The sequence below is a fragment of the Macrobrachium rosenbergii genome, chromosome 31 (genome assembly GCF_040412425.1).
Source record: "Macrobrachium rosenbergii isolate ZJJX-2024 chromosome 31, ASM4041242v1, whole genome shotgun sequence".
Classification (NCBI taxonomy): Eukaryota; Metazoa; Arthropoda; class Malacostraca; order Decapoda; family Palaemonidae; genus Macrobrachium; species Macrobrachium rosenbergii.
Genome location: NC_089771.1, coordinates 26,490,613 through 26,514,615, shown reverse-complemented (window position 1 = coordinate 26,514,615; position 24,003 = coordinate 26,490,613). Strand labels below are relative to the sequence as shown.

The following is a 24,003-nucleotide window of genomic DNA, read 5'->3' as shown; positions in this document are numbered from 1 at the left end:
CAGCATGCAAGATTCAACTCTTCATATGCTTAAGATGGTTCATCGAGAAACAGTTGTAGCTCTGAAAACTTCCACCTAAAAGTGCTGCACACCCACTTTCGAGCTGACTCAAGGGTGCAACTGGGAATAGGGTAAAACTTCCAAGAGTGTACCTTTAGTTTTACGTACTGTAATAACACAAATGCGAAAAAAATATTACAGTAAAACAATTGAATAAATGTATGGTCTTTTGATTGGAACTTAAATGGCTTTAATTAAGAGAAAAATATGGTATTAAATACGATAATGTAAGGTATGAACAAATACTGAATTCGCGACTAACAATTTTAACACTGAGTCTTCATAACTGCCCAGTGTGGGTAGGTTCTATATGGTAACCATTTTCCCAGTGGTCAACCATCATGACTTAATTTCTTTGTGCAATGTCTTATGATACTTTCAACTATTGTATCGACAAATGATGATGATTAGAGAGAGAGAGATTGTATCGACAAATGATGATGATTAGAGAGAGAGAGGGAGAGAGAGGACTGGTGGCAGGTGGCAAGGATTACCTGAATGAGGCTCTCCCATTTATAAACATAAGGCATACATTTTGAAAGGAGTAATGATCACTCACATTTATTTTTCTCTCTCTACATCCCAGCAATGTACAAAAGTTCTCCTGCTGCAAGCGAGGGAACATAGTGAACATGGAATGCACCCTGTTCTTTTCTTTATCATTCAGTGCAAGGAATATACACTGGACATTCAGCCATCTGAGCTTACAGAGAGAGAGAGAGAGAGAGAGAGAGAGAGAGAGAGAGAGGTTCCACACAAATGGGGTGGAGATTACTTGCTGACGCCCTACAATTGCTGTCTTATTGGTTTAAATTATGATAAAACAACACTAGTTTTGAACTTTCTTTCTATATCCTCTCTGCATTCCTGGCATCAACTAATCAGGTAAATAATACATTGCTGAGGACAAAACAGGCAAAAATTACTTTCATTTTTTTTGGCAGCGTGGTCATATTTATAAGTTTCTGCAGAGTATGGGTGCTACAACATACAGCCTTTGTATTTTGATTTTTAGATTAAAGTTATGCTCACTACATTTTAGATTTTGAACTTTTAGTAACAGCAGACAGTTTTGTTCACTACATTTTAGATTTGCAACTTTTAGCATACAGGCAGTTCCCAGTTGTCAGGAGGGGTTCCGTTCCCGACGGCGTGACGATAACAGAAAATCGGCAATAACAGCGCTTATCGGCGCCGATAACCTGATAATGGCACCGGTAACCAGGGATCGGCACTGATAACCAGAGATTGGCGCCGAAAATCTAGTTATTATCGTCGCTAGACAGGCTCCGTAAAACTGATCACACAACCGAGTGCGTCGCCAACCGGGACTCCCTGCAGCACTGAAAGCGCTAAACTGATTTTTCTGCTTCAGTCGATGCCATTTCTACATGGAAGAAATTCACACGGTTAAGCTAATAACTGATTCTTCACTTGGTAACAGAACTATTAACAACATAAACATTATCCTTTGGGTAATGTTTATCAAGCAATTTTCTGACTGGCTGTAGTGTCATTGTGGTTTCCACCTTAACCTCAACTGATCCTATAAAGGTAATCAAAGTTCAAAGTTGGATGTAGTCTGAATTTTTAGGTTTAATCTTTTCCATCAGATTTTCCAAAGGCCCTACCTGTTTGTCTGATTTTGATACTTCAAAAGGGGCTTAAAAGATCTGTGCTCATGCTAAAGATCTTCATAGGGGAATAATTTACCTACAGTAGAATACATTTAATAATTCTAGTGCCTTCGGGGTTTTCAGATAATTGATGTCACCCAAAAATGGGAGCCATGTATGGTCCACTAACAAAGATCAGTCATAACGACATGAAAAAAGAATACCTGTACAAAGGTAAAAGAGGGCTAAACCTACTAATCTGGTTGTCAGCTAGTACAAAGCTGAATTAAGAGATGTAGATGTGGGTAACTGGTCTCTGGTGAGCCCCCTTAACTAGGGGCTAGGTGTCTGAAGAGGGGGAATAGAAAAATGTGTTTATTGGGCTTGCTTATTTGTTTTTGAGTTTCAGGCAGTACTGTATGTACATATAACATAAAACTGCATGTTGTACTACTAAAGCTTAGCCCGTGGCTTTGGCATCGACTAGCCTTGGCTACTGGTTGATCATGGGTGTGCATTTAATTAGATTTTGTGTTTGCCCTGGTGTTATCGTTTCAAGTATTCAATACGTTTAGTCCCTTATTCTACTACTCTCTGTACATACTTTACTTACTGACTGTGAATGGTAACAGATGATCATAATACAGCAATATTCAGAGTTACATGACAAAGGTCCTGTGAAACGTTTTGCTTGCTAAATTGCTGCATTTATTTCACAAGTTTTACTGACTTTGTTAAGTATTTACATAAAGTATATTCAGTAAATTGCAAGGTAAAGCTAAGGTTTGGACCAGAAATGGCACATGGTCAGCTATGATGGCTTGAACTGACTGAATATAGGAAAGGTTACCATATACTTTTACAAGCAGCAGCTTCTCAAAGGGACAAAGCAGTCATTAAAAAGGCTGGAATTGCCCTCCCATTAAAAATCCATGGGTAAATAAAAATGAGTTTGACTAACTCTTAGACTGCAAATGGCTCTTTCCAATCTCAACCCTAGAGAGGGAAGGTACAAAATGTTTATGACAATGATACAGATGAGAAAGCAATATGTATAAGAGATAAAGAGGGGGAAATTAGTGCTGAAAAGAAAATAATGGAATGGAAGCAATTTTTACAAAATCTATGTATGAACATCATGAATACAAAATGAAAGGTGCTCTGGGATGACAAAGGGACAAACAGAGAAGGTGACAGCTGAGGAGGTTATGAGTCCTTGGGAAGAAGGAAAAGGGAAGAGCCAGGACCATCAGGAATTACTAGCAATTTGCTATCAGAAGCTGAGACCACATGATCTCACAATGAATATCATAACACTCTACAGAGGAAGAAATGCACTTCTGTACAGTGAGACTGGTATAGAGGGATAGGACTGCCTGAGAAAGTCATAGAAGCATTAAGGTGATGGTGACGAATTATCGCTAATATTCAAAAGCTGTTAATGGAGGGATACGAAAAACATCATCTCTCATTTAATTTTTCCGTTTTGAAATTACAGCTACATTTTCCACCGCACTCATTCAAGAGTTAAGCCTAAGATAATTCTAAAGACTTCACTCAAGAGCAAAGTAAGGGCAGGAAGAAGAACATTACAATAAAAACACCCTCGAAGAAACATAAGAGGTTAGTTTACTCATGAATTTGAGAAATGATACGAAGTATTTTTTCTGGATAACTTCCTATATGAAATTACTGTATTGCTTATTCATTCCTTTCTTGTAAATCTTATGCAAAGCCTACTGACACTGCAAAAAATATTAACTCTACAGCATATTTATACTGTTATAAAATCTTCCACATATAGCACAGGATGCTTAGGAAAATTAGTTTCATACAAGATACCATATAGTATTTGCAGGATATCAAAATATATATGTACTGTAAATGCTATTAGTGACTAGGCTCTTAGGTACAGTATCAACAACCTGGAGGGCATTCTTGTAACAGGGCAAAACCAATAAAATCAAAACTTGTACTTGTTTCCAGTATCTTAAACTCAAGATATAATCTTTCCCTGAAATATTATGACAAATCAGGACTAGGTCCCACTCGTTTTGAATTCACTCTTTTTCAAGGACAAATTTATTTATAAAATCTCAAAATCAGCTTTCCCAATCTTGTGCTTCAACATAATGACTGTTGTACATACTATGGGAGAGAAAGGTCACAAAAGCTCTTAAGCTCCTGTTATTGGGGGTTTTATTTCTCCTTAATCCAGCCACAACATGAAACACTGTTCACAAACATTGTTCCAAGCTGTTTCTCTGCTGTTTGCAAAATTTGTTTTTGAAATATATGCAAACAGCTTGCAAACCAACTGCATTGTTTTTAAACTAAGTTTACTCTCCAGACCTCAGTAGTGCACAAGATGCTAACAGCTTCACACCTTGTGCCACATTGACAACTCATGTTACTACAGAACTGCTTTTTTTCTAGTAATCTGAATAAGATCACAAGCTTTGTTTTTTACCGTAACTGATGAAGGAAAAAATTCAACTTAGTTTGCAAACTGCTTTTAAGCTGTCTAGAAATAGTCAAACTGTCCACAAAGTTGATATAAACTCTCTGCTATCCAAGCTTGGATTGGACTTTGCAGAGGAACTTGTTAATGACAGAACAAACTAGGATTTATTAAAGATTACTAACATTTTCACCGACAGAATAGGAAGCAAAAGTGAAAGGTAATTTACATGTTAACAAATATCATGGTCTACCATACAGCAACCCTGCCTAAAGGTTGAATTACATAAAAGATGATGATGCCCCCAGCAGCATCATTTTCTGCCCTTTATTTTCCATCCATTTGCCTTTGGTATTTTCACAGCAAAAGCTTTATAAAGCTATAAAGATACTGTGCCTATGCTATATACAACAATCAATCCCTTGAAGAAACTGAACTGTACCTATGCTATATACAAAAGTTAATCCCTTGAAGAAACTGAACAAAACTAGAAAATAATAGCTCTTGCAATTCCAAGGAAAACACATTCGAAATCAGAAATAACAAACCACCTTGGTTTGATGATTTATGTATACAGATATGCAAACAATCATCATATTAACTTTGTTCACATTATCTTGTCACTCTAAGGGACAAGACAGGATACTGATTCTTTTAACTCTCATCTTGTCCTCTACATTTTTTGGCAAGAACTCCTGTTAGGATTTAGTCTTCAAATGGCCCCTATTTCAGTCATTTTCTGGCCTTTCCTACTGGTCTTTTTCCTACTCCATAACTAAAGCATTTCTGTACAAGTGTTCCTAATCCTTCCCCTTGCAAGTCCCGACAACCCCAATCTTTGATTTCAAGTGTTTTCCAGCACCTGAAAACATCTCTCCACTGCTTCCTCATTCATAGCATGATCTTTCTACAGCGCTCTGGGTATGAATCTCAACATTCTATAGTCTCAACTTTCCAAATTCTCCTGAATTTCTTTGTCAGTGGCCATGTTTCCGCTGTATAAATCAGTTCAGGTGTTCTGTCTGCATCATGTCTCTTATCTAATGGGGCATTTTTATTTGCCAGTAGTCTAGCATTCTCTTGCCATTTAATCCAGACTGCTGCAACTCTGTTTTTCTTCCAGACCGTCTTTCTGTTCTTCACAGCCTAATGTTTTTTCAAGGTACAACAAATGGACCTTTTCTTCTCGCACGACTTTCTATGTTCTCCACAATATTATCTTCCCCCATTCGCTCTTATACATTTCGGGCACTGAAAATCTTCTAATTCATGTTAATTTGCACTTGAGCACCTGTAGTATTTATTACAGTGTTTGGTAGCAATATCACCCTGGCACCTTTACCACAAGTCGCCCTTTGGGAATGTTGGAAAGCAGACAATCCCAGGGACCCCATTTAGTAACCTTATTGCCCATAGCAGCCACAGAACCAATGTCTTCAAATCTTGATATTTACCAACCATAGCCTCTCCACCATGACAATTCACACTTGAATTTTAGCTTTCCTGACGGCTCCACAAAAGTTCAATTTTCTTTCACAACGGTAACTGTTTTAGCATTTAATCATAATTTTATAATTTTTCGTTTTTATTATAGTGTACTGTCTTTTTGTCTACTGTTCCTCTTATGCAATCTTGTTAATTGTATACCATATATTTAGTTCTATTTGTTGTTACTATCTATACATTTATTTAATTATACTAATTTTATTCTATGATTCCTTTTTTCCCAACAGCCAGTCTTTTCGTGGGAACTTGGTAAGCTCTTATCCCATACAAATGTATCTATTTGGCATTAAAATAATAAAATGTAGTACTCAAAAATGTAATGATCAGAAGGGGTTGGTCTCTGTACTAATTTTTTTATGATTATATTTTCTTGAATTGTTAAGGAAATAGAGATAATACATTCTACAATATTACTCTACTTAAACATTTGCCACATAAGCTTAAATAGCCTAAGTGTGCTGGCTAAATTCAATGGCAAAATTTCATATCCAAGACATATTTAAATGACTTCTCTATAACTGATGGTAATGTCTGACTTTAAAAAACACTAGTTTTTAGGTCTTCTTATCCGGTACTTTTTTACTTAAGAAAATTAACTTTCAACATAATTGGTTTGATGCCCAGCGACTATTAGGCAACCCTACACAGTACAACTATGTCTTGTCTTAAACTTGCGGTGCAATTAAATCATTTTAAGCAGAAACTTTAAAATGAATCATTTTGTGGTGTTCCTAGAGCCACACGTATTTGACGACCACAAGAGGACCGTGATGATGAACGAAAAAACTGTTAACAGGCGGGCTGCCATTACTGTGCAGCAAGAACCCCCATATGATTAGATAAAGGTAATAAAAGCTATCAACACCCAGTGCTCCCAGAAGACTGCTACAATCTCAGATGTGTCACAATCTTGAATCAGCTTATAAAACTGCACAAACTTGTGCTTTCTTTCCTAATTTCCGTAGTAAGTTCAATCATATGAACTCCAATAACGAAAAAGCAAAAAATATCTCCCTTTGATATTAGGGTGATATGTATTGAAGTATCACACACCTAGTGGGTATATCGTAAACACAATAATAAGAGGTGGTATCTCTATACAAATCATTTTCTCCCCTTATGCTGGCAGACCATCAAGAAGAAATCATAGCATTACTCAACTCCAAATGCTAGCACCAACCTTACTGCATTAAAACCAAATATCACACGTACCACGTGAACAGCGTAACTAAGAGACAAACTAAAAAATTACCAACAACAGATAAGTGACCCAAATATCAATACATTTTTCAATCTTGACACCAAAAATGAAGCTGAAATTCAGACAAAATAACTTACCAACATCCAGTCACTGCATTTATCACTCACTGCTTCAAACTGGTAGTTAGTTATTCTTGAAGATTTCATATGCTAAACAAATAACTCATGTATTTTCTTTTCAGAATTAGTAAGTATGGCTGGCTTCAGTATAATTTTAAATTTTCATTTGTGGATACTTGGTTTCAGTGGTTTACTATTCATATGTTACAACCTAAAGTGTAAAAATGAATGGCACAGGCATGCAGATTAAAATGATTTTCATTAATGTAAGTGTTCGTTACTAAACATGGTGAGTGAATGAAGACTCATAAACAAGTTAGCCAATTAACGATTCCTTCCTTTTGACATGCATCTTAGAAAAAGTTAACGCCATGGTTGACTGCTCAAGAGAACCAAAGTAAGGGAGCACATCATGAACGTGAGCAGAAAAGATCTTGAAAATGAGGATGACTTGCATCTGATCCCATATCGAGGGACTTCAGTGGTACAACTAAGCAAATGCATGTGCATTTGAAATTAAAATTTTCCTACTAATGGAAATCTTACATTTTCTGAATAGAACAAAACTGAAATGTAAATGGTGTATTTCTTAAATAATGAAAAAGACTTTATATTAATTTTTTATCAATAACATTATCATGCTTTCAGCTATGACCTATTCACCGAGTTAGTTCTCATAAGAGCAAATTCTCATAAGGAGCCCAAATCTATTTATCCACCCAAGAATACATAAAATTAATGCCACTTGGAAATTCCTGTAATTTTACATCAAGAATGCAAAGAGGGATTGTGCACACTGCACCTTCTGATTAGAAAGTGAATCACAATGATTTACTGACAAGAATATTTTCCACTCCAAAGTGTGATTAATCTCCACAAGAAATTTAAACAAACTTCACTAACCTACTGGTTAGTATTTTTATGATACAGTAAGCAAGTCTTCCTACTAATTCTGAAAAGAATGTACACCCAAATGTTTTCAATATACAGCTTTCTGCATGAAAGTCACAAAACAAACATCAAATTCTCAAAAACATGCCAACTATGGCAAAATTAAAAAAACATATAGTATAATCTTATTTCACTTTCAGCTGATACTACCTTCTACCTCTTTCATGTGATCACAGCACACACTGTAATAAATATTTAACAGTAAAATGCCTTCAGGTTAGATATGCTTTACATAATATATCTGCAACCACTTTCCATATATTACACAATGTGATTATGTATACTGTAGTATAATAAAACATGAGCTTCGAAGTTACCCTACTTCAGACCAATGCTAACTTGGCGTGTTGCTAACTGAAATGATACAAACAAGTCAGGAAAGAAATCCCAAGAGATTAAAAAAAAAAGCAAATTAATTCACTGACCAAAGATAAGGAAATATTCTGTACTCACCACCCATGCCGCTGACCAGTAGTGCTGATACCAAGCTTGACGCTGGTCGACACTTGTAACTTTCTTGATTTTATCACAAGGCACTATTTCACTAAGATAACACTTGAATTTCTCACTTCCACTAATCACTTTTCACTCTCACCAAAAACCCCCACACTATCTCACTAGCCAGGCAAAGACTCTTTCAATGACAACTAGGAATTAGCTCAAAGTCTGTGGTCCCCTATGATACTTTTTATTATTATGACTTTATATGGTATGAACTTTATGAGATCTCCAACACACTTAGTCCTGAACGCTTGATTACAGTCCATGCAAACACTACCTTACCAACAATGTTTTTATTAGCAATACCTTACAGCTAATCAAGAGAGTAGTCCACATGGTGGTGGTTGTGGTGGTGGGTGGGGGGCCTGGCTCTGGACTAACCTGCTAGTGAGTGCCACTCCCCTAGACCTGCAAGGTCCACTACACACTACTTTCACAATTAAGTCCTTTATACTACTATTACTTTTAAGTCCCTCAAATATTCATAAGAAAAGTCCACAAATTTCTATATTACTGTACCATGATGAATTGATACTTTTTTACGAGCTAGTTCTAATTACCATACCAGATCAAATTCCTAGTCTCTATACCTGCTTGTTAAAAGTGGCAAAGTTCTGGAATACTTTATGAAAGAATAGATGTAAATCAAAATCACTGCACTTATGTTTGTTTAACAACTGTGTCACTCACTAGCCAGGTTGCGAGAGAAAAAGGGAAAGAGTCTTGTGAGAGGAAGAGCAGTGAACTAAAATCCAGACCACTTGGGGCCTAGCCCAGTCTGACTTTTACCATCATACCAGGAGCAATAGGAGTAGTAGTAGTAGTAGTAGTAACAGCAGCAGTAGCAGCATTACACTGCCACTCCCTTTGGGTAGACTCCTTGACTGAGGAGGAGGCAGAGTAGCAGAACAACCTTACCTACTGACTGCCACTGTTGCCAATGCAACCTAAATACAGCATCTTCTTCACAAATTCAACATCTTCAGAAGTCTGGGACCTCTTAAGCTGATGCATCTAAAAGTTCCTGCTTATCTTCAAAGTTACTTTCATTTGATGACTGTGCAAACGAGGAGGAATCTGTTTATTTTCTTCCCACTTCTTTGAAATGTTTTCTCTTCAAGAAAATAATAAAATACATATAAGTAAATAAACGTACTGGAAGAAGCCATGTGAAGCAAGATTATGCATTTGGCATCAGTGGCAGCTCTCGCAAGCAACAGGTGTCTCTGCACTCAGACTCAACCCTGTTGATAGACGCACCTGAAGCCCAGGTCTCCCCGGCCTCTGAAGCTTCCACGGTCCCTGGGTCGTCCACGCCGGTCCCCTGGCGACTGAAGTGGTCGTCGAAGGGGACCCCTAGCTCGTGCAACTCGTGCTGCTGTCTTGCTTTTGTGTAGGACTGGGGTTAAATTGACACCATCATCTTTAGGGAATAATCTGCATAATTCTTCAGCTACTCTTGGTTCTATCTCCTGAGGCAATAAAAGAGAATGAATAGATTTCATTCATTGTTACGGTGAAGTATTATATGTCCAACAGGTTACAACACAGCACTACAACAACAACCACTCCAAAATGTCTGTAGTAAAACAAATGACAAAAAAAAAATGATCCACTGCTATGGAGGACAAAAATCATATCGACTGTTATCATTCCTTTCAACATTTAACCTTGTGCAATGCAGATTAGAAAAGGGTACATAAGCTTCATCACAGCGCAGTGCCTAAGCCAATTCCACGTTTTTCTGTAAAAAAAACTTATATGTTGATCATTATCTAACAGATCACTAAAACAACTAAAAAACTCTTCCATGCAGTCCTCTCCATTAATGTGAGGCACATAAGTAAGTTGATTAAATGTCTACAAACCTGCATATCAAATAAATCAAACTCGAAAACCTTACTGATATTAAATTTATCCTTACAAAACCACTGTGGTATATCAAAGACCATAAGAAGATATAAAAAAATTCAGGTAGCTCCTTTGTGCATGTGAAAAACTCATGTAGCTCCACAGTGCAGTGTGTGATTCCAAGCTTTTTTAAGTGCACATGTAATTAAGAACAATTTATACTAAAAATCTACCTGTTTTGTATAATAGGTTTGAGATACAAAATATTTTAGTGGTCAGTGGTTACCATATTATAACGTAAGAAAAGAAATGAAGAAAGATATGGGTACATAATTTTGTAAGTGATGCAAGTTTGTTGGAGCTATAGAAAAAAAAAAAATGAAGACTGGTCACTGTTTGTAAAAAATAAAAATGTGAAAAGCAGTATCAAGAAAAACAATGGTAGCAGTAGTAACTATAAAGGAAGCCTCTAACCAATAAATTACCAATGTTGACAGAATCACTTTTCCTTTTTAAGGTTAGACATCTGAGGAGTTCTCGCTTATTTCCAACATTGATCCAAGTTCTCATTGATACCCTATCCTTTGCCCACGCCAGTATTTTAAGTGTCCAAACCCCTGTTGTGTGGAGTGCCAGAGGTTCTATACACATAACATTTTACATTTTAGGCTTGCAAGTATATGGCTTATTACGAACCAAGGAACATTACTAGGGTACTCTTTTCTAAAAATCTGGACACTTTCCATCAGTGTTCTCTTTACTGCCCTCCACAATAAGCTGTAGGTCCCGTTGCTAAGTAACCAATTGGTTCTTAGCCATGTAAAATGTCTAATCCTTCAGGCCAGCCCTAGGAGAGCTGTTAATCAGCTCAGTGGTCTGGTAAAACTAAGGTACACTTTTCTCATTCACTGTTTACGTGCTCAACAAGAGACAGCTCCAGCTGTTTAATTTGCTATGATTATGAGGTTAAGGCCATGAGGCCAATTGTTGGAACTTATCTTGGCTATTCAGCATTTTTTTCATATTCAGATTACCCCCAACATATCAGGGAGCTTTAATATCCCGTGAGGCTATTTACATCTACATTGTCATTTAAAATTTCAGAAATGTTCTCACCATCGAAACAATAATTCCTCCTAAATTGGTCACATCTGGAACAAAGTAAAAGAATGTGCTAAACAGACACACTACCACAGCATATACACTTGAGCACTGGCTCCTTTCAAAACAAAATTACGGGTTAATCTAGTATGCCCAATTCTAGAGTGGGTCAGATTTTAAACCTCCTGTTCAGGGTATAGCCCAATCCCCAGACGTCTATTTCTTGTCAAATCTTCCTATATTTTGTTAATTGTACAAGTGTTGACCACTGGTGATGCCATATATCCACGAAATAAACTCTAATGCCCACCAAAAAATCATAGTGGGACCTTTGCAATGAAAAATTTATACCTTGTAGAAACTTGAGTCCTGCTATCTGATAATTCATTTCTTGTATTTCTGTATGAGTAGTAACCCAATTAGCTGTAGTGATTTGAGCTGCTGCTGCTGACATTTTCTGAAAGCCTATATGTATCTTGCATTTGTTACAAAGAGTAATATTCTGGGATCCCTGCAGATTTTAGGCTTCATGTACTTATGATGTTGGTCTAGAGTGCAAGATGATAAAGAATGCAGATGATGCAACTCCTGTTATTATCAAGGAATTTAACTAGACCACTGAGCTAATTTCTTTAGTTCTCACAGGGTTGGACCAAAAATTTGTTTAGATATTAATTATAAAGTTACAGCTCACATTTACTATACTTGGGTTAATTTAAAATAATGGAGAATCTGCCAAATTTTTTTGTTTCCAAAGCTTGGCATCTGTTGCTATTTTGGCACTGGGTTGTGCTTTGTATTCTGTAGGCTAGGGTGTGTGTGTCTGTGTGTGTGTGCAACAGAGAATCTAAGAGAAATAATTCCTGCTTAAAAACGGATGATACATTATTTATTGTACTTACAGCATGTTCATTGCTTTGTTTTCTAATCTTTATTTAAACTAAATCACTTTTCTACTTCTATATCTTCATTTTCTTTTTGCAAACTTTTATTTCAGGATATGGATCACTACTGTTAAATCCTTTCAGGTCTGTAAGAAGGGCATTAATTTACAGTTTTATTTCTTGATAATATTTTTTAAAGTTCTGTATCAGGCAAATTATAAAAATCATGTTATCCAATGATATGCTATTACACTCCGTATCATAGGGTTTCACAAAAATTCTACACTGACAGCTACTTTTCTGTCTCTAAAAATAATATGGAACATTAAAACTTTTGATTTTAATGAATAATAAGACATTGTCTTATATATCCCTCCACTTTAGCTCAAAGTGATAACTGCATACCCACACTTATTAAAGGAGAAAATTGGGCTCACTAGTTGGTGATCCCCAAGGAAAGATTGGTATTCATTTTCCCTCTCTTTGTCCTGCTGTAAAAATATCCTGTTCTAACTCATAGTCTAGACTACAACCTAACTTTTAAGGCTTAGTTATACAACGACTTCGAAGTTATTGCTTTGGCAAGTGTATGGACGATTCTATGACAGACGGCAAATAACTTCAAAGGGTTGCATCTTGCCTTCTCTTCTGGATGGGTGTTGAGTCAGCCATTATAAAATGACTTGTTAAAAGGTCTACAACCTGGACTGTCTGAAAGCAACATGCACTGTACAGTACAATGAAGATCCGGCACAACAATAATTGATACCTTAAAGAACAATTCTCACGATTACCAAGTCATACTTTTCTTACAAGTTTGACAAATCTATGACATCTTCCGTGTGTCTGTATTAATGGAAAAACAATATCAAGTAAAAGCTTCATTCACTAAAGAAGATATACGTACTACTATATTTTACTTTATTATGGCATTTCAGTATGTATGATAAACCCATGGAAAAGGAAAGATGTTACAGTAAGTGCTCATGAATGATAAGTAAAAACAGAAGACAATACAGCTAAGGGGAAAAGGATGACCCAAGAACAGGAGACAATACAGTTAAGGGGCCAAAGGATGACCCAAGAACCTTTCATACCACTCAAACAGCACTTGGGTACTCTCTGAGAGTTCCCCTTACAAAAGAAATTCGTATCACAACCCTGTAAGCACTTTTTTTTATTCTTCTTTTACAACATGGTTATGCCATTATCACTTCAAAACTAAAATGAATAGCTATAGGATTTGTTTGCTAAAACCACATGGACAAAATATAACCTTTAACAACAACATACCTGGCCATCTCTACCAATCTTAACTGGCTTTCCATCATTCCATGGATTGTATAAATGCTGCGTTTTTGTAAATGACAAATCTCGTCTGGAAAGAAGGAACAACAGCTCATTAACCTTGAAAATATCTGAAAACTTGGATAATCCTTTAGAAATCTTTTCTAAGTCATAAATATTGCCAAGTAATATGAAAAAGATACCCATATTTGTTCCCAAAATCTAATAACCTGTTACCAATCATGAGTTCCACTTCTGGTAAAATTTTCATAACAATCCGTACACAAATGTTTATGTAACTTTCCTCACGTACAAATGATGCGAGTAGTACAAGTAAATGGTTTGCATTAATAATTATCTATTTTCTGCTACAAGTAAATGGTTTGCATTAATAATGATCTACTTTTAGTAAAAACTAAAATACAATATACAGTGCTTTCCAACACAAGAAGGTATACAGCAGTTTTTTCACTGGACCATACTTTATATCCTTAAGACTATCAACGAACACACACAGACTAACCTCGATATCCAATCCAACTCAAATATTCCTCCCAAAGCTCGTGCTGATAGACCTGGTGGAAGCTCCCAAGTTACTGCTGGGAGATCTCTCCGGGACTCACCAGCTAGACGGGCAAAACCTACAAAAAAAAAGCAGACATAAACGAGCTTCATTAAACAGATGATCATGTGTATAACTGAATCACGAAAATATGGAATGTGATGAATATGTAAATAAAGACATATATGAATTGACAATCAGAGTTCTGCACTTGATAGTCTTCTTACTTTTAGATATTCAGGGTAAACATCAAGTTTCAGCTTTGTGAGTGAACCATTTTCAAGAACACAATGAAGAAGTGAATTTCTGATGTTTTTTCATAGTCTTCCCAGTGGAGAAAAACTGACTGATTGGAAATCCATTGGCAAACTTTTGTGGCAAGAGCTAGGCTAGGATATCTTTCAATAAAATACTGATTGTTGACTAAAATTAAATACGATGACTTCTGAAGTTACTACCATCAAAACAGGATAATGACATCTTTTCTACCAACACCATAGTTAAGCTCCATAGGCTTGAAATCTTGGTCCAAGTTACATTTCCAAAAATCAGTCCATGGTCAGACTGTTCCAGAACAAAAAGTTTTATAACTACACTTTTATTACCCCTAAATTTTTCAAATAACTTCGGTTTAAAAGAATTTCACATACAGTTAGACTAAACCTGTCCAAAAGATGGCATAAAAACTTTTTTTTAATATTCAAAACACCTGTAGATCAAATTTTGACAGTTGTTTTGGTAACAGTGATAATTTTATTTTTCAGTAGTAATTAGCAAACCAAAGATATTCCTAAAGATTTTTCCCACAGGGTTTGAAAGTTACTAAAGGAATTCATGCAGGATTGAGAATGCACTTCTTGGTCTTAAATTTATTGCAAGTATAAAAATTATACAAATAACTGATAAGTAAAGATTTTCATTCCTCAACTGGTGATCACCCATAAGATCTATAAAAAAGAAAAAAAAATTATGTTACTAGCATTTATAAATAATTGGTATAAACTGCAGCACAAATATTCCTTACCACAAAATCTCCCACTTTCTTTGATGGAAAAGACTAAAATGACATTTCTGGCTTCCCTGAAGGCTTGATTGAGCTTTGCTTCATTTTGTGGCGGTGTTGACCATACACCTTTCGACTTGGAGATCTGAATATTCTCAGCATTGTTACTCTTCATTAGGAAGAACCTTGCGTCTCGGAAGAGATAATTTACTTTTGTTATGTAGTCGTATTTCTTTTTGGATGAACTTTCCTTTGGTTTCTTGGGAGCTGGAACAAAATTAAAAGGTATAAGCAACCAAAAATATGCCTAAGTTACATGCGTAATATATCAACACATTAAACATGGACTACCAACAAACAAGGAGCCATTAACTTACGTTCTTCCACACTTTTCAGTGATGTGTCAGAAAGACTGTGCTTCCTCTTCCTATCCTCTTTCTCTTCTTCCTGGGCTTCTTTTCCTCCTACAGAAGACATTGAGATACAATACTTAAAAAACTTGTGCAATACTTGTTCATCTTTTTAAATTTGTTTCATAAAACAACTTGGCTTCTTAACAGAATAAATCTTTAACAACAATTGCAGTGAAATTTCCATTACTCAAACCAATCAGTCTTACAATAAGGACATTCTTTAATTTGTCTCATTCAACACTAATCACAGTTCAACCTCCCAATATAAGACAATTTGAATTTATATTTTTATCCCAAAAAGAACTGTATTAGATGTATTAGCGGACAAAGCTAATACTGTAAGCAACATTTGAAACAGAAAGCAGCTACTGTCATGGATAAAACTTGATCAGCATACACAAGGTAATGGGGCTCACCTATCAAGGAAGGCTTACAGGTTGTACACTTTACCTAACAGTGACCTAGAGGTGCTATGACTGCAATAAAAGGCTAACCTTGCTCTTTCCTTTAGATGAAACTTTGCAATTGGATACAGGATGGGTTAAAAACCAACATTAACTAGAGTAATACATAGCTCAAAAGATGAACTCTCAAATAAATTAAAACGCAAACTTACCTGAAGATTCTCTTGAGATGGATGATGCTCTAGAAGCTTCACTCATGGATGGCTCATCATCTGTAAACTGGTGGTCGGAGGATGCTTCAGAGCGTGTGTCAAATTCCATGTCCCCTTCTTCACCCATTTTATCCCCATCTTCTGTAAAGTTACAAAGATCAACAACATTTGCCTATGTTAATATGCATAACACCACATATTCAATGAAGATTAAAAAGTGTCCTGTTTTGATTACAATGTACTGAAGATGAAGTTAATATAATGAAAACAATATAAAAATGACTGAAACCTTAAGATTCCCAGAAACCGTGGTGAAAATATGGATCTCTTTATTATGCCCACCAAATAAGAAGTCAAATAAGGTGTCAGCCTTTAGGGAAAATTGGGTGTAACCCAACATGCCTGCCCATTTTAAAATCAGCAATACATATACAAAAAAAAATTTACCACTCCCCTATTTTATTTACCTTCATTAGCATTTCCTTCTTGGACTTCATCTTCTATATCAGAAAGATCTTCCAAAGTCGCTATATCAGCAGCATTATCCAAGATAATGGTGTCAGCTACTTCCCAGAGAGACAGAAAGAGAAAGGGAAAGAGTGAGTGACAGACATGAATACATAAAATGATTAAATTTATAAAAAAAAAAAATGTAAGGATAAAATTCATATGGCTTTTTTTAAACAAACATACAAAACATTACCTTCTGGCCAGCTTTTACTTTACCTGAAAATAAATTTCACTCTGCATTCTAAGTTTTCTGAGGCAAAAGGCAAAATGAACCATTTCTAGAACTCCACAAGCACAGAAACAGACCCTAGGACTTAACATCTCGATAATCAATCCACTACTATACGTCTGTAGCTATTTTAAAGCTTGACTTGAACTCGTACTTATAATCTAATCCCACAGCATTATCTAAGAATAAATCTTTCGCTGATCTATATAAAATCTCTACAAATCCCTATGACACTGCTTTCCCTTCTAACAAATAAAGCCATATGAATTCTCCCACATGACCATAAAATGAATTTCTGTACATGTCTGTCTGCTTCCTATCACTGCTCACTCGTCTCTTTTCCTTCCTCCATTCAACCTTTTCCCATGAGAACATCTAACTACTGAAACAGTTGTGTAAATGAAGTAATGTTCACAACTGCTCTTGACTTTGCAAAAACAGTATGAAGGCTACATAGGCAAAGTTGGTATCCTCACATGCTCACAAATATACGTAAGATACACGTCCCATAAGGTAAGTTAGATTCAATTTACGCGTATTTAGGTTTGGTCTTTGCACTGGCAAGAACAAGAATTACAATCCAACAAAACATGTGCACTTACATATCAAGATACATATAAAGCACTATACCTGTACACTGTTATTCTTTGTAATACTTTACTGATATTTTTATAAAGATGCTGCAGTTAATCAGATAAATATTCCCCTTTACCCAAGACCCAAAAGCTATGTGCAATGAAGCTTTGAGAAACTAGCACGTACACAAAACTAAGGTAAATTTCACATTTTTCCATTAAGTAAAATCTACTCTAGACTATCTTTAGTAAGTTCTCATAGTAAATGCTAAAAAGTAAGGGATAATAGACAACTAAAGTAATTTGTGGTACATAAAGAACACAGTACAGTAGACAATTCCATTACACACTCGTATCAATGACTGACAAGTAGTCTTCATATATAACTACTTGTCAAATATTGCTAATCTGTGTGATATCTTCTTCACAATCACAATTTTCAGTGGAAATACAAGTCACACTTACAGTTCTAGGAACACTGTTATGTGGATGAATGCTACTTGTAAAACAAAAGTGAAAACGATCACCCATCAACATCCCCTCCCCCACAAAAGCATCCATTCAACAACATAGTCTTTTTTAAGCTGACTAACATCCACAGCCAAACAACCAATGTCACTGAACTTCAGCCCTGCTTCAGGTTGGCTGAAGTACTGTAGTAAATACACCTCTTCATAAATGTTTAAAAATGATGTTATTGTAGTACTGTAAGTATTCAGAAATATCTGTTAGGAGTCTCTAGTTTCCAATGATTCTGCTTGCTTGCAATGTCTGTCCTGGTACAGAATCAGGAATAGGATGAGATTTAGTGGTAGCTTGGTTCTTAAGGAAGCAGCTGGTTTCTGATATTCTGCCCACTTTTGCCAACCATCATTAGAGCAGTTCTTCTTGTAACACAGCCAATCTCCAGAGCCTAAACATTGACAAATTCACAAATTATTCATGCATACAATTCCTGGGTCCCAAGGTGCATGAGGACTGTATACAGGCATCTCTGCAGCATAGCCCAGCCCATAAAGTGACTGCTGCAAGTAGTGCATTTTCTTCTATGAGTGATTACTCCTCAAGGCCGTTAGTCAAGGAAAGTGACTGGCATAACCACTGACTGTAGCACATTCCTTGCTGTGAACTTATTCCCAATGGCCAACAGAACACTGTCTACAGTGATCAAGGTTACTTCAAGTTTGTTTATGAAGCTACCATGGATACCACATTCTCGACTGGAGTTTATCCTTCAAACAGGAGTTCATTCAAGTCCACTGTCACAAACATATGCTTTGGTTATTAACATCCTTGGTAGGAGCTGCAGCTGATCAGAGCTACAAATCCCGATGAAGATGACCACAGGTGTGCATGGAACTCTGGCCACTTTCCATCCTATGTCAGTCATTTATATGCAAAAAACCCCAACCTTGTCTATAACTCCTGGTAATCATTTCTACTGACAACAATACATCTGTCATTTATGCCCATTTTGTTCTATACAATGCCATATTCCTACTTCTTAAGTAGCCCAGTAGCACATCTATGATAACATGTAACTAATATTCTCTTACTACTTTCAAAGGACACAAAGCATTCTTAAATACCAAATATCAAACAGGTAAAGTAACGGATTTTTCTTTTCTAAAATACATGCTGAATGCTTTTTCTTCATTTCTTATAAACAATTACTTTAAAAGGACACAAATATACTAATCACTTTCCAAGAAACCTGTATTATAAAAGCTGCTATTGACAAATCCCTTCAAGGAAAAGGAAAAACAGTAACTGCCACATTCCAAAGGTAACCGGAAAAAATAAAGGAAAAGGACATGCAGGATAATTAGAGAAAAGATAACACTTTGTTCAGTAATTGCCTCAAATTTTATCCTAAAGCAAGAAAGTCCACAGATAATCTAACCCTCAATTTCTTTACAATAATTCCACTGTTCTATTCTAATCACCATTCAGTGCTAAACCCATTACTACCTGCAATCAAACATTCGACATGAGAAGTCTACAACATTTCTTAAGTACAATACATCTCTGGTGTTCCTGACAAGTACACACTTATTTCAACAATCATCTTGCAGAAATGTCCTCATTTTCAAATATTACAATAAGCATAGCAATAAACTGGTACTTACCACCTTCTCCTTCCTTCTTTGGAGGCTTCAGCTTCTTCTTGCTTTCTCTCTTTGCTCGTGCAGCATCTTGACGTTCCTTCAGCTTCGCTCTCTTGGCAGCCAAATCCTTATTTTCTTCTGTTTTGGTGGGTGAATCTTTTGTTTCCACAGCCTTCTTTCGTCTTTTATCTACAAGAAAAAAATTGAGAAAATTTATACAAGCTGATAACTCCCAACACCTAAAAACAATTACTATCTTAAAAACAATTACTATCTTAATAGTAATGTAGTGTGCTATGTTAAACCTTACAAATGCAATACCAACAAGTACACTTAGGGTTAACTAACAATAAAGCACTGCACTGAAGACTTACTTGCTTTGTCATCGGAAACATCATTAAGTTCATCAAAATTGTCGGCAGAATCAAGCAGTTCCTCCATTAGATCCACTTCTTGTTCTCCTGAAATGAGACGAGAAATGTTATTCAACTAAGCATCCATACTACGAACATTTTCTTTTACTTTCTAAAAAGCTAAGCACACCATACAGTAAACCCTCCATCTTCGCGGGGGATAGGTACCATACCGCCTCTGCTGAATAAGCAAAATCAGAATACTTTAAACCTCTAACAGCACTTAGAAACTACAATTTTAATGGTTAAAAAAAAAAAAACTTAAAAATGCTTATACCTGAGTATTTTAATAGTTTTATCACAAAAAGTGCATTTAGTCATGAAAATATAGTAATTAGTGTATATTTCTTAGTGAAAAATACTGCAAATGGGTGAATTTTCCGCATATAATGGGTATATACGTTCCACAGAGAAATCCGCGAATAGGTGAGTCCGCAAATACGGGGGGTTTACTGTACTCAGTATCTTTTGCATTTTTGGACTGTGGTACCATACGAAATATATAATTCACCACACTCATGGAACTACCTGTGCAGATAATATGTGCACCCTACCCACCTTGCCTTAACCAGCTTTGCTTTGCCAATCATACACATGTCCCTTGTACCTGATATGTGGGGCTTAAGCCTGTACTGATATAATTTTACAAACAGGTCATAATCTCAGACATCATTCAGTATTGTTTTTCCAGCTCGCCAGTTGCAACAGCTTTCTATCTGTATGTATTTTATTGCTAATGCACACTTACCCAGATATGTAGAAATTATAAACTTAGGTTAAACTGTACTTAGTTTCATGTGATGTCATCTGCATACTTCCTATACCTGCAACATTTACAATAAACCACTGATGAATGATCAGGGTATAGGGGTCTAGGTTTAACGCAGCAGTGAAGGAGGGGTCTCTGGCAAGACCAAGATATGAGCTCGTCTCCATAAGGTATTTGAGGGTGCCCGACATGACCGGAGCAGCCAGCGAAGCAGGAGCAAGAGGTAACAGACCACATACATGTACAGAGGTCTCCCCGAGAGAGAGCTCTGCATGCATTCCAGAGCTGAACTGTCACTGTCAGAGGTTGCGTGCTGGGCTACCATCTCCAAGCGCACATTTCCCTTAAACTAAGAAAGAGGAAAATACGTGAGAGGAGCATGTGGAGAAACAAGGATGGTCAAGCAGATGGGAACCAAAAAGATTCAGCTGTGTCAAAGGCAACGTGCCTGTGCGAACTACAAATGCTTCCTGGCCTTCCTACGTTCATTCTTAATTTCAAATCTCTTCCACTGTGAGAAACCAGTAAAATCACTTTTAATGTGAGGGAGACCAGTAGTCACATCCTTAGTAGGGTTGCAAATCTACCCTTACAGACAGGAAAAACCAATCAGGATCAATTCTCAAAGTAGCCACACACACACACAAACTCACATGTGCATACACACACATGCACTTATGTCACGCACACCTTTGTTGCCAAATCACACACACACTGCTACTCATTAGCATTACCCATAATTCAAAATCCAAGCATAAGCTGCAGTAACTGAAACTTATATTCAAAAGGCTTAAAGAAACCGGCGCAACATGGCACCATTCTCAACAACTTCAACATTTCCAGTTCCATAACAGCCAAAGGTTAGTACTCCCATGAGGTCAAATAAGTTTCTTATTTGTTCATTATAAATTTTTTTCAGTGCCTTGTACACTTTATCTGTGGTACATAAGCAAATTTTAATTTTGTACAAATTATTGGTAATTTTATATATTAGCTCTGTGCCTGTTTTTACCTTTTCAACTGTTTTTTTTTTTACACTTTTAGGGGTTCTGATACTGGTGGTGCATCTGTTTGTTTGTCCAAATAGAATGTCCCATCATGCCATGTTTAGTACTGGCCGGGGGTTTTGGGTACCATCGTTAACAAGTTATTGCACTTGCTGGACGGGATATAAACCGTTCGAAACAGACGTACCCATGCCCTGTCTTGTGAAGATTGCGTATGGAAACCCCTTGTTGGATGGACTTCAGGGGTTAATTACAGGTTAATTACACTCGAGCACCAAAAATTAAAGGTAAATTCATAATTAGCAACCAAAAAACTGTAGAAAAAGTTAAATTAGAAGGCAGTCGCCGACGCGGAGCTACTATATAGTTCTACCAAATTATTTTTCAAAAATGATTATTCATCAAAACAGTGGTGAATTATATTATTAATATAATACTTTAAGGTTATCTGGAATTAAAAAAATCTACATTTGCTTTGGAAAAACTTTCACGAATAACAAATTGTAACCAAAGCCTAGGGTATGTCTGGTAGGACCCAGCACCATTAGTTATATTAGGTATGAGGACAGCAAAGATTAGGATGCAAAGCCTTACTTCCATTCTTGTTGAACTCAAAAGGTTAAATAACGTGCTACACATTATCCAAATCTAAAGAAATGCTAAATTTGTCAAAATCACAAACTAGGCTACCCTACCTACCGGAAACACTAAAAACCGCTTTGGTAACATTATGGTTTACATGATTTCTTGACTTATATTAAGGACTTTACAAAAAATTACCAAGATTTTCTACATAGTCCCAAAATTAATATGACGGTCGGAAGTCCCGGTAGGATACGCTTAGGTTACGGTAGCTAAGCTACCTTACAATGCATCGTCATATCCGCTGGTAAAGGCTACGTCTAGGTGGTGAAATTACGACTGAATGGCTTCCTAGCGAGTATATCTTACTTCTAGAACTAAAAATAAAGTAAGAGTAGTTTAATTAGAATCAATAACATCAACCAAACAGACCATAGAAGCCACAAACCCCGATCGTAAACAAAACGGTGGATCAGGCAACACCTACAAAAACATCCATTAACATTACTTAATATTACGCTTATCACAATCCAAAAACATTTACCTTTAGTCTCAGTATTTTCTTCATTCATTGCAGAAATCGCCCTCACAGTTTGCGTTCTCGGTTACTCATACACGACGAGCAATAAACAAAAATAATTTATTAAGACACAGTACACGAAGACCCGTCATTGACGGATGGAACAACACCTTCCCTGGACGCTAGCGAACAACTTTAGCAGGCATTAAATGCTTCATTCGGCGTCTTCGAGACACCAAACCACGCACTGAGATCAGGGGACACAGTTCGAAACCGAATGTTTTACCTTAGTTATTTCCATTAATAGTTGGTATAAACATATTGTTATTGAATATATGACAAAATGGTAAGGTAATCTCTTATTTTATTCCAATTTTTATGGATGAAATTTGTGTACATTAAAAAAGAAGAGGTCTTTTTCTAAATGCTTACTCGATCAAAGTTCAAAGCAGCTCGAGCAAAAGTTCATTTAAAGTTTACATTGCAGACCGCCCTATTTTAGCGAATTAGATGAGTATCAGTAATGTCAAATAATACCCATGAAGTTCAGAAACATCATACTACTATTTTAAATCCACCTAAGACCTTTTGGCTGTGCAAGTTTTCATTCATATTGGCAAGAATGTGAAAACAAGATGATGACTGTTTTTCTACCATTCGCAATAAGGAATTTTTTTCTTTTTGTTTACCATTTGCACAGCGCGTGTCTTGAATGCTAAATATGAATCACAATTGCAGGTAGTTCGCACATAATTATACTGTGTTTTATGGATAATCGAATAACTAACATCTCTGAGAACTCGTAAAAAATTTTTAGACTGCTGGAAGTGATTAACACTACTGGAGAGTTCCTCGTATTTTTTCCTTTGAAAAACTCTTGAACACTATATTTATCATTTAATTAAGTTAAAGATAGACTGAATACAAATTAATTTCCATGAAAATGTCTTGATTAAAGTTAGCAATGTAAAGTCCTAATGGTACATTACTACATAATTGCTTAAATATTTTCTCTAACTGAAGCAAAAATCTCTCCATTCACTTTTTGTCAGTTTACGTAGAAAACATGTAACCAAGCAAAGCAACTGGAAAATTGGGTAATAAAAAACACATAAGAATTAAATGCAAACATAAGCGAAAAGTAAATACATACTTTTT

At 36.2% G+C, this 24,003-nt stretch overlaps 1 protein-coding gene across 6 annotated transcripts in view; it reads right to left on the bottom strand.

Moving 5' to 3' along the window:
- Ythdc1 (YTH domain containing 1) overlaps nucleotides 1-23,045 on the bottom strand; it is a 74,071-nt gene extending 51,026 nt beyond the window's left edge. The window contains exons 1-10 of one of the 6 annotated variants that reach the window (XM_067132497.1): nucleotides 22,870-23,045; nucleotides 19,929-20,015; nucleotides 19,576-19,743; nucleotides 16,600-16,695; nucleotides 16,133-16,273; nucleotides 15,481-15,567; nucleotides 15,125-15,370; nucleotides 14,062-14,179; nucleotides 13,545-13,629; nucleotides 9,676-9,887 (exon numbers count right to left, since the gene is read on the bottom strand). In XM_067132497.1, the coding sequence (XP_066988598.1) occupies nucleotides 9,676-9,887; nucleotides 13,545-13,629; nucleotides 14,062-14,179; nucleotides 15,125-15,370; nucleotides 15,481-15,567; nucleotides 16,133-16,273; nucleotides 16,600-16,695; nucleotides 19,576-19,743; nucleotides 19,929-20,015; nucleotides 22,870-22,897 (1,268 nt within the window). In that variant the 5' untranslated portion in view covers nucleotides 22,898-23,045. The remainder of the gene's footprint in view (nucleotides 1-9,675; nucleotides 9,888-13,544; nucleotides 13,630-14,061; nucleotides 14,180-15,124; nucleotides 15,371-15,480; nucleotides 15,568-16,132; nucleotides 16,274-16,599; nucleotides 16,696-19,575; nucleotides 19,744-19,928; nucleotides 20,016-22,869) is intronic. The other 5 variants (XM_067132499.1, XM_067132498.1, XM_067132500.1 and 2 more) reach the window with 5 other exon arrangements.
- Nucleotides 23,046-24,003: the final 958 nt, after the last annotated feature.